This window comes from Scardinius erythrophthalmus (assembly GCF_964197995.2).
Source record: "Scardinius erythrophthalmus genome assembly, contig: HAP1_SCAFFOLD_79, whole genome shotgun sequence".
Lineage (NCBI taxonomy): Eukaryota > Metazoa > Chordata > Actinopteri > Cypriniformes > Leuciscidae > Scardinius > Scardinius erythrophthalmus.
The window spans coordinates 358,886-370,000 of record NW_028296524.1 but is presented as its reverse complement, the minus strand read 5'-3'; the positions used below and the strand labels follow the sequence as shown (position 1 = coordinate 370,000).

General features: G+C 48.4%; 1 protein-coding gene across 1 annotated transcript in view; it reads left to right on the top strand.

Annotated features, from left to right (window-relative positions):
• Nucleotides 1–11,115, top strand: part of LOC308686273 (disks large homolog 4) — a 31,700-nt gene that overhangs the window by 6,293 nt on the left and 14,292 nt on the right. The window contains exons 2-5 of the mRNA XM_081394638.1: nt 9,747–9,797; nt 9,876–10,000; nt 10,093–10,262; nt 10,336–10,472. Of these exons, the coding sequence (XP_081250764.1) occupies nt 9,747–9,797; nt 9,876–10,000; nt 10,093–10,262; nt 10,336–10,472 (483 nt within the window). The remainder of the gene's footprint in view (nt 1–9,746; nt 9,798–9,875; nt 10,001–10,092; nt 10,263–10,335; nt 10,473–11,115) is intronic.

Sequence of the window (11,115 nt, the reverse complement as noted above, 5' to 3'; positions counted from 1 at the left end):
TCCTGTCTGTCTCTCTGTCCTGTCTGTCTCTCTGTCCTGTCCTGTCTGTCTGTCTCTCTGTCCTGTCTGTCTGTCTGTCCTGTCCTGTCTGTCTGTCTTTCTGTCCTGTCTGTCTGTCTGTCCTGTCCTGTCTGTCTGTCTCTCTGTCCTGTCTGTCTGTCTGTCCTGTCTGTCTGTCTTTCTGTCCTGTCCTGTCTGTCTGTCTCTCTGTCCTGTCTGTCTGTCTGTCCTGTCTGTCTGTCTGTCTGTCCTGTCTGTCTCTCTGTCCTGTCTGTCTCTCTGTTCTGTCCTGTCTGTCTGTGTCTCTGTCCTGTCTGTCTCTCTGTCCTGTCTGTCTCTCTGTCCTGTCTGTCTGTCTCTCTGTCCTGTCTGTCTGTCTGTCCTGTCCTGTCTGTCTGTCTCTCTGTCCTGTCCTGTCTGTCTGTCTCTCTGTCCTGTCCTGTCTGTCTGTCTCTCTGTCCTGTCTGTCTGTCTCTCTGTCCTGTCTGTCTCTCTGTCCTGTCTGTCTCTCTGTCCTGTCCTGTCTGTCTGTCTCTCTGTCCTGTCTGTCTCTCTGTCCTGTCTGTCTCTCTGTCCTGTCTGTCTGTCTCTCTGTCCTGTCCTGTCTGTCTGTCTCTCTGTCCTGTCTGTCTCTCTGTCCTGTCTGTCTCTCTGTCCTGTCCTGTCTGTCTGTCTCTCTGTCCTGTCTGTCTGTCTGTCCTGTCCTGTCTGTCTGTCTTTCTGTCCTGGTCTGTCTGTCTCTCTGTCCTGTCCTGTCTGTCTGTCTCTCTGTCCTGTCTGTCTGTCTGTCCTGTCCTGTCTGTCTGTCTCTCTGTCCTGTCTGTCTCTCTGTCCTGTCTGTCTCTCTGTCCTGTCTGTCTGTCTCTCTGTCCTGTCCTGTCTGTCTGTCTCTCTGTCCTGTCTGTCTCTCTGTCCTGTCCTGTCTGTCTGTCTCTCTGTCCTGTCTGTCTGTCTGTCCTGTCCTGTCTGTCTGTCTTTCTGTCCTGTCCTGTCTGTCTGTCTCTCTGTCCTGTCCTGTCCTGTCTGTCTGTCTCTCTGTCCTGTCTGTCTGTCTCTCTGTCCTGTCCTGTCTGTCTGTCTCTCTGTCCTGTCTGTCTGTCCTGTCCTGTCTGTCTGTCTGTCTGTCTGTCTGTCCTGTCTGTCTCTCTGTCCTGTCTGTCTCTCTGTCCTGTCCTGTCTGTCTGTCTCTCTGTCCTGTCTGTCTCTCTGTCCTGTCCTGTCCTGTCTGTCTGTCTCTCTGTCCTGTCTGTCTGTCTGTCCTGTCCTGTCTGTCTGTCTGTCTCTCTGTCCTGTCCTGTCTGTCTGTCTCTCTGTCCTGTCTGTCTCTCTGTCCTGTCCTGTCTGTCTGTCTCTCTGTCCTGTCTGTCTCTCTGTCCTGTCTGTCTCTCTGTCCTGTCCTGTCTGTCTGTCTCTCTGTCCTGTCTGTCTCTCTGTCCTGTCTGTCTCTCTGTCCTGTCTGTCTGTCTGTCTGTCTCTCTGTCCTGTCTGTCTGTCTGTCTGTCCTGTCCTGTCTGTCTGTCTTTCTGTCCTGTCCTGTCCTGTCTGTCTGTCTCTCTGTCCTGTCTGTCTGTCTGTCTGTCTGTCCTGTCTGTCTGTCTGTCTGTCTGTCCTGTCCCTCTGTCTCTCTGTCCTGTCCTGTCTGTCTCTCTGTCCTGTCTGTCTGTCTGTCTCTCTGTCCTGTCTCTCTGTCTCTCTGTCTCTCTGTCCTGTATGTCTGTCTGTCTGTCTGTCTCTCTGTCCTGTCCTGTCTGTCTGTCTCTCTGTCCTGTCCTGTCTCTCTGTCTCTCTGTCCTGTCCTGTATATCTGTCTCTCTGTCCTGTCCTGTCTGTCTGTCTGTCTGTCTGTCTGTCTCTCTGTCCTGTCCTGTCTGTCTGTCTGTCTCTCTGTCCTGTCCTGTCTGTCTGTCTCTCTGTCCTGTCCTGTCTGTCTGTCTGTCTGTCTCTCTGTCCTGTCTGTCTGTCTCTCTGTCCTGTCTGTCTGTCTGTCTGTCTGTCTCTCTGTCCTGTCCTGTCTGTCTGTCTCTCTGTCCTGTCCTGTCTGTCTCTCTGTCCTGTCTGTCTGTCTGTCTGTCTGTCTGTCTCTCTGTCCTGTCCTGTCTGTCTGTCTCTCTGTCCTGTCCTGTCTGTCTGTCTCTCTGTCCTGTCCTGTCTGTCTGTCTCTCTGTCCTGTCTGTCTGTCTCTCTGTCCTGTCCTGTCCTGTCTGTCTCTCTGTCCTGTCCTGTCTGTCTGTCTGTCTCTCTGTCCTGTATGTCTGTCTCTCTGTCCTGTATGTCTGTCTCTCTGTCCTGTCCTGTCTGTCTCTCTGTCCTGTCTGTCTGTCTGTCTGTCTGTCTGTCTGTCTGTCTCTCTGTCCTGTCCTGTCTGTCTGTCTCTCTGTCCTGTCCTGTCTGTCTGTCTCTCTGTCCTGTCTGTCTGTCTCTCTGTCCTGTCCTGTCTGTCTGTCTCTCTGTCCTGTCCTGTCTGTCTGTCTCTCTGTCCTGTCCTGTCTGTCTGTCTCTCTGTCCTGTCCTGTCTGTCTGTCTCTCTGTCCTGTCCTGTCTGTCTGTCTCTCTGTCCTGTCCTGTCTGTCTGTCTCTCTGTCCTGTCCTGTCTGTCTGTCTCTCTGTCCTGTCTGTCTGTCTCTCTGTCCTGTCCTGTCTGTCTGTCTATCTGTCCTGTCCTGTCTGTCTGTCTCTCAAGATTCAAGATTCAAATAGCTTTATTGGCATGGTGAAAGAAATCTTTACATTGCCAAAGCATTCATAACAATAAATAATACAATAAAAGTAAATAAATAAATAAATAATAATAAAAAGAAAATAGAAATTACATGAAATTAAACATAGCACTAAAATGTCTAATCTTCTAATATTTATACAGTTGTTAGCTCTGTCCTGCTGGAGGCTCTTTGGTCGTGACAGGACCTCACGTACCGGGCAGCCAGGGCTGAGCTCGCTGGGTGTTTCTGGTGGGCTGTGAAAAGGGGATAGAAAGTGTCTCTAATGTTTGTATAATTGGGGCAGGAAGTCAAGAAGTGTAGCTCTGTTTCCACTTGATTCTCTGAGCAGTGAGGGCACAGTCGCTCCTCCCTCGGCAGCCAGCTCTGCCTGTGTCTGCCCTTCTCTATGCTCAGACTGTGGTCACTGAGTCTGTACATGCTCAGCACTCTCCTCAGTTTAGGGTCGCACTCTTCACTCAGGTATCCTGCCAATTCATATCTTCTGTTTAGGGCCAAATAGCATTCCAGTTTACTCTGTTTGTCTGTTGCGTCTGTCCAATGTTTGAGGTATTTTTCTTTTTGTGTTTTAATGATTTGGTTTGGTCTGGCTATGTTTTTATTGTCAGTTTGTGACGTCAGCTCTAAGACCAGTCGGCCGAGGGCGTTTCTCTCTGGCTTCAGCTCTTGGTGGGTCAGGGCTTAGTGATGGAGGGTCTGTTCATCGCTATTTTTTAAGTGGGCATGGAATTTAATGGCTCTTTTTTGAATGGTTATCACAAGGGGGTATAATCCTAATTCTGCTCTACAGGCATTGTTTGGGGTTTTGCGCTGAACTCGAAGCAAGATTTTGCACAGCTCGGTCTGCAGAGTCTCTATTGGGTGTTTGTCCCATTTGGTGAACTCTTGGTCTGTGAGTGGACCCTTCACACCCGTACAGCGCGATGGGCTCGATTACTGTCTTGATTATTTTTAGCCAGATTCTGATTGGGATGTCAATTTGGATATTTCTCTTAATAGCGTAAAAGGCTCTCCGTGCCTTGTCTCTCAAGTCGTTAACAGCTTTTTTAAAATTTCCTGTGTTGCTAATATTTATGCCAAGGTAAGTGTAGTCCTGTGTGTGTTCGAGGAGCATGTTGTCCAACGTAAAACTATGATGTTGGTCTTGGCGGCTGGGTCTTTTTCGGAAAATTATTATTTTTGTCTTTTTGGGGTTAACTGCCAGGGCCCATGACTGACAGAAGCTGTGCAGGAGGTCTAGATGCTGCTGTAGACCCTCTCTAGTGGGAGACAGCAGCACCAGATCATCAGATCATCTCTCTCTGTCCTGTATGTCTGTCTCTCTGTGCTGTCTGTCTGTCTCTCTGTCCTGTCTGTCTGTCTCTCTGTCCTGTCTGTCTGTCTCTCTGTCCTGTATGTCTGTCTCTCTGTGCTGTCTGTCTGTCTCTCTGTCCTGTATGTCTGTCTCTCTGTCCTGTCTGTCTGTCTCTCTGTCCTGTCTGTCTGTCTCTCTGTCCTGTCCTGTCTGTCTGTCGGTGCTGTCCTGTATGTCTGTCTCTCTGTGCTGTCCTGTATGTCTGTCTCTCTGTCCTGTCCTGTCCTGTCTGTCTCTCTGTCCTGTATGTCTGTCTCTCTGTCCTGTCTGTCTGTCTCTCTGTCCTGTCCTGTCCTGTCTGTCTCTCTGTCCTGTATGTCCGTCTCTCTGTCCTGTCCTGTCCTGTCTGTCTCTCTGTCCTGTATGTCTGTCTCTCTGTCCTGTCTGTCTGTCTCTCTGTCCTGTCCTGTCCTGTCTGTCTCTCTGTCCTGTCCTGTCTGTCTGTCTGTCTGTCTCTCTGTCCTGTATGTCTGTCTCTCTGTCCTGTATGTCTGTCTCTCTGTCCTGTCCTGTCTGTCTCTCTGTCCTGTATGTCTGTCTCTCTGTCCTGTATGTCTGTCTCTCTGTCCTGTCCTGTCCTGTCTGTCTCTCTGTCCTGTCCTGTCTGTCTGTCTCTCTGTCCTGTCTGTCTGTCTCTCTGTCCTGTATGTCTGTCTCTCTGTGCTGTCCTGTATGTCTGTCTGTCTCTCTGTCCTGTCTGTCTGTCTCTCTGTCCTGTCTGTCTGTCTCTCTGTGCTGTCCTGTCTGTCTGTCTCTCTGTCCTGTATGTCTGTCTCTCTGTGCTGTCCTGTATGTCTGTCTCTCTGTCCTGTCTGTCTGTCTCTCTGTCCTGTATGTCTGTCTCTCTGTCCTGTCCTGTCCTGTCCTGTCTGTCTCTCTGTCCTGTCCTGTCTGTCTGTCTCTCTGTCCTGTCTGTCTGTCTCTCTGTCCTGTCCTGTCTGTCTGTCTCTCTGTCCTGTCCTGTCCTGTCTGTCTCTCTGTCCTGTCCTGTCTGTCTGTCTCTCTGTCCTGTCTGTCTGTCTCTCTGTCCTGTCTGTCTGTCTGTCTGTGCTGTGCTGTATGTCTGTCTCTCTGTCCTGTCTGTCTGTCTCTCTGTCCTGTATGTCTGTCTCTCTGTCCTGTCCTGTCCTGTCTGTCTCTCTGTCCTGTCCTGTCTGTCTGTCTCTCTGTCCTGTCTGTCCTGTCCTGTCCTGTCTGTCTGTCTCTCTGTCCTGTCCTGTCCTGTCTGTCTCTCTGTCCTGTCTGTCCTGTCCTGTCCTGTCTGTCTGTCTCTCTGTCCTGTCCTGTCCTGTCTGTCTCTCTGTCCTGTATGTCTGTCTCTCTGTGCTGTGCTGTATGTCTGTCTCTCTGTCCTGTCTGTCTGTCTCTCTGTCCTGTATGTCTGTCTCTCTGTCCTGTCCTGTCCTGTCCTGTCTGTCTCTCTGTCCTGTCCTGTCTGTCTGTCTCTCTGTCCTGTCTGTCCTGTCCTGTCCTGTCCTGTCTGTCTCTCTGTCCTGTCCTGTCTGTCTGTCTCTCTGTCCTGTCTGTCTGTCTCTCTGTCCTGTCTGTCTGTCTCTCTGTCCTGTATGTCTGTCTCTCTGTGCTGTCCTGTATGTCTGTCTCTCTGTCCTGTCTGTCTGTCTCTCTGTCCTGTCTGTCTGTCTCTCTGTGCTGTCCTGTCTGTCTGTCTCTCTGTCCTGTATGTCTGTCTCTCTGTGCTGTCCTGTCCTGTCTGTCTCTCTGTCCTGTATGTCTGTCTCTCTGTCCTGTCTGTCTGTCTCTCTGTCCTGTCCTGTCTGTCTGTCTCTCTGTCCTGTATGTCTGTCTCTCTGTGCTGTCCTGTATGTCTCTCTGTCTGTCTGTCCTGTCTGTCTGTCTCTCTGTCCTGTATGTCTGTCTCTCTGTCCTGTCCTGTCCTGTCTGTCTCTCTGTCCTGTATGTCTGTCTCTCTGTCCTGTCTCTCTGTCCTGTCTGTCTGTCTCTCTGTCCTGTCCTGTCCTGTCTGTCTCTCTGTCCTGTATGTCTGTCTCTCTGTGCTGTCCTGTATGTCTGTCTCTCTGTCCTGTCTCTCTGTCCTGTCTGTCTGTCTCTCTGTCCTGTCCTGTCCTGTCTGTCTGTCTCTCTGTCCTGTCCTGTCCTGTCTGTCTCTCTGACCTGTATGTCTGTCTCTCTGTCCTGTCTGTCTGTCTCTCTGTCCTGTCCTGTCCTGTCTGTCTCTCTGTCCTGTCTGTCTGTCTCTCTGTCCTGTCCTGTATGTCTGTCTCTCTGTCCTGTATGTCTGTCTGTCTCTCTGTCCTGTCCTGTCCTGTCCTGTCTGTCTCTCTGTCCTGTATGTCTGTCTGTCTCTCTGTCCTGTCTGTCTGTCTCTCTGTCCTGTATGTCTGTCTCTCTGTCCTGTATGATTCAAGATTCAAATAGCTTTATTGGCATGGTGAAAGAAATCTTTACATTGCCAAAGCATTCATAACACTATACAATAAAAATAAATAAATAATAATAAAAAGAAGATAAAAATTACATGAAATTAAACATAGCAGTAAAAATGTCTAATCTTTGTATGTCTGTCTCTCTGTCCTGTCCTGTCTGTTTCTCTGTCCTGTCCTGTCTGTCTCTCTGTCCTGTCCTGTCTGTTTCTCTGTCCTGTATGTCTGTCTCTCTGTCCTGTCTGTCTCTCTGTCCTGTATGTCTGTCTCTCTGTCCTGTCTGTCTCTCTGTCCTGTCTGTCTCTCTGTCCTGTATGTCTGTCTCTCTGTCCTGTCTGTCTCTCTGTCCTGTCCTGTATGTCCGTCTCTCTGTCCTGTCTGTCTGTCTCTCTGTCCTGTCCTGTATGTCCTTCTCTCTGTCCTGTATGTCTGTCTCTCTGTCCTGTCTGTCTCTCTGTCCTGTCCTGTATGTCCGTCTCTCTGTCCTGTATGTCTGTCTCTCTGTCCTGTATGTCTGTCTCTCTGTCCTGTCTGTCTGTCTCTCTGTCCTGTCTGTCTGTCTCTCTGTCCTGTCCTGTCCTGTCTGTTTCTCTGTCCTGTCTGTCTGTCTTTCTGTCTGTCTCTCTGTCCGTCTCTTTGTGTTGCTGCAGTCCCTCTAGCGCTGTAACAGCAGAACTCATCAAATTGCTTTAATTAAAGTTCTTCAGCTCCGTTACTGAAATAAGCAGGACGTTAATTACCCTGCTCGTCACTCTCAGGTTGTTTAGGAGAGTGGTTGTGAGTCTTTAATGTGATTTGATGATGTTGTGTGTGTGTGTGAGAGGCTGATTCTTGGAAAGCTTTATTTTTATAGCGCTTTATACATTATAGATTGTTTCTGTATAGCAGCTCTACAGAAGACAATAGAGTCACTTGTCACTTTTTCTGATTACTTGTTCTGATTTCCTAAAAAGATACTTACTTTATCTTAATATTCTTTGGTCACAAATGAATAAGTTGCTTCCTCTCTTGGCATCTGATGTCATCAGCCATTCTTATGTTTCATATAGAGACACTTTCACCATCCAATCAATCCTCATGGATAAGATCAAGCCCCGCCCCCTCCAGTTCTCAGTTTCAGCCTTATGGACATTCAGTTTAACATTTGTGATGAAGGACTCATGGTTTCTGTGAGCGTCACTGAAACTCTTCTGAGATTTGTTTGAGTCCATCACAGATCACGTGTCAGCATGTTGATTATAACACAAGGGGCCCTATCTTGCACCCAGCATAATTGACTTGTACACCGACGCATGTCTCATTCCTATTTTGCACCCGCGCACAGCAGACTTTTCCCTCCACAGACGCACGTCGATAAGTTAGGGAATGAACTTGCGCTCCCGGGGGCGGTTCAGCAAAAAGAGGAGGCGTGTTCCGGCGCAAACGTTCCCTGGTGATATTTTGCAGGTTTAGAAAACAATTCCGCCACTGACCAGGAGAAACCTCGTCTAAAGTCAGTGGCGTGTTATTCATATGCTATTTTAAGGGCGCATGCTTGGCCATAATCAATGTAGCGTGTGCACAACGCACATACACTTTGATTCTCTCATCTACACACAGATGCAGCAGTTCTCATTTTTGCAAATCATTGTTGTGTCCATGAAGATGTGAAAAAATAGGCATAAATCTAGCTTACACATTTACCCAAATTATCATACGCCTTTTTAAAGGGTCATTTCACCCATTTGAACATTGTTTTTTTATTTAAAGTGGGTCATATATGTAGTCGAAATGTAAAATAATTTTTGAATTTGGTGCCTTCGTGACCGAGAAAAGACAAAAAATAACTTCAGAACGCATTTGTATGAAAGACAACAACTCCCACAATGCACCACATTGCACAGCTCCGCAAGCCACTCCCACTAATCCAGAAAGCGCATATCTGCCTATAAGAGAAATCACTCTTCCGTCTACAAGGCTAGCTACTACCAGAGCTTGAAATTCATTTCACATTCACACAAAATGTCTAGTTAGTTGGCGAACTCATATAGTGCATTACTCCTCGTTTGTATTTCTTTCGAAAAGGTGAATTATTGCATGGTACCTGGATGTTCAGTCAGAACATATGCGGTGCGAAACTAGGATAGTTCTCAACACAAACGTCCGTGTCCTCGTCTGATTCAGAGATTTCGTCCAGGAGAAATTGTCATCGTTGAAATTCTTTGCCGCAGACGGACTCTATCTCTGTGTTCGTAGCGGTTCGAAGCTGCATAGTGAGATCACCGGCGCCACCAGTCCGCCCTAACTCGAGCCAGTCCGGGCTCCTCGTCCGCGGCAGGCAGGTCTTCTGCCTCGGCTGCTCTTCGCTATAATGCGGCTTGTAAAGGTAGCCACAAACACCTGATTCAAGCATCAGACTTCCGAAATCCTCTTCTTCTATATCATATTGAGCACTCTCCTCCGCTATTGTCATAACTTTACATCTGTCTCCACAGCGCCTGTTAGCTTAGCTTCAAACAAGATGGAGGACATTGCTTTCAGTTTCAGAGAGTAAAGTCCCACCCACTGATCTGTAATAGGTCTGTAGCGTGAGCGCGCCCCACCCTGGGAAAGATGAGAAACTAGTGTCTGTAGTCTTAACAGAAATCCCCCCCTGTAACACTTCCTCCTACAATGACGCAAAATGACGATTTTTGCGTCATTGTAGGAGGAAGTGTAAGAGGTAAATAACAGATTTCTCCCGTCTCAGGGGAAAATGAGAGAGTGTTGCACGACCATTCAATAGTATGACTGGGTTTCTAACAATGCAAAGCTTAATGCAAATGGGTGAAGTGTCCCTTTAACCGAAGCTAATTTGGGTGTGTTTCTCCATCCCCAATGTCACTTCTCTGTGTTTTACGGCCCTGACGAGAACGTCGGTCTCCTCGGCTGTGAACCGCTCCTGGCAAATCCGCCGTTATAATAGCCATCCGCCATGGAACAAGCGCGCCTGCTCTTAAAGGGAATGTGAGATGACGCTCTGATTGGTTTATTTCACGTTACGCCCAAACCACACCTATGAGTAATGAAGCGACTGCAGACCAACACATTTTAGATTTGCGCCGGGCGCAAGAGTAATTTATCCATCCGGTATAATAGCAACAGCGCCAAAGAGCCGCCTACAAAGTTACTTGCGTTTCGCGTTTGATACTTGCGTTTCAGATCGTTAAAATAGGGCCCCAGAACAGACATTAGAAGCTCAGTGAATAAAGATACTGATGGTTGAATGTCTCTCTCTCTCTCTCTCTGTCTCAGATGAACGGGATGGACGGAGACGTTGAATATGAGGAAATCACACTGGAGAGGGTTTGAGACGTCTCTAACTTTTAACTCTTTGATCATATCAGAGCACTTCTGCGTGAACATCAGTGTGTGTGTGTTTAGGGTAACTCTGGTCTGGGCTTCAGTATAGCTGGTGGGACTGATAACCCTCACATAGGAGATGATCCCAGTATCTTCATCACTAAGATCATTCCAGGAGGAGCTGCAGCACAGGACTGCCGGCTGAGGTAAAACTCCTGCACCAATCTTTTTTCGCTGTAATGGAACTTTGGGGTGGAGGTGCATTGGCAGGACAGGTGAGATTCACTGTGTCTTTCAGGGTGAACGACAGCATTCTCTTTGTGAATGATGTGGATGTGCGCGAAGTCACTCACAGTTTTGCGGTGGAGGCGCTGAAGGAGGCGGGGCCAATCGTCCGACTCTACGTGTTGCGTCATAAACCGTCCACAGAGAAAATCACAGAGCTGAAACTCATCAAAGGTCCTAAAGGTGCGTGAGGGGCAGCAGGTGTGCAAAGCTGATGTTTTCAGCTGATCTGATTGGCTGCTCTCCTGTGCCGCAGGTCTGGGCTTCAGCATCGCGGGCGGCGTCGGGAACCAGCACGTCCCAGGCGACAACAGCATCTATGTCACCAAGATCATCGAAGGCGGAGCCGCGCATAAAGACGGACGGCTGCAGATCGGGGACAAGATTCTCGCTGTGAGTTTGGGCATGTCAATAACAGACAAACTTTTAATGTAGATCTTTGAAAAACATCAAACAATAAATGTCATGGTCTGCAGAAAACAAGAATGCATTCTGCCAGTGGGGTCAGAAAAATAATCTTAACTCAGAGGGAAGTTTTTTTTTCTGACCCCACTGGCAGATTTTTCTTCTTGTTTTAAGCACAAACTCACTTCATTATGATACATTTCTGTTTCCAATTTTAAAGTCATTTAGCTTCTCCAGTAAATGTAAATGTGTTTACATTTACCAGCCCGCAGCTCTGCAGATTTCTGCTTGAGAGGCAACACCCCAGAGGTGACAACACTCAGCCCAATGGGGCATGGCTGGTCTTGGGACTGGTACGCCAAGATGATGGCATCCACTATCCAGTGGGCCAACCTCTGCTTGGGGACAACCTTTCCTTTCTGCTGACCTCCAAAGGAGACAAAGAGCTTCTAAAGCTCTGCATGCGGTCCACGTAGATGCACAGGACACAGCGATTAGAATGCTGGGTCTGCCTCCTCCAAGGGCAGTGCTTGCAAGTTCACCACCTGGTGCCAGAAAGGAATGGTGGGAACTTTGTGCACATATCCAGCCTGGGGTCTCAGGATTACGTGAGAGTCAGCCGGTCCAAATT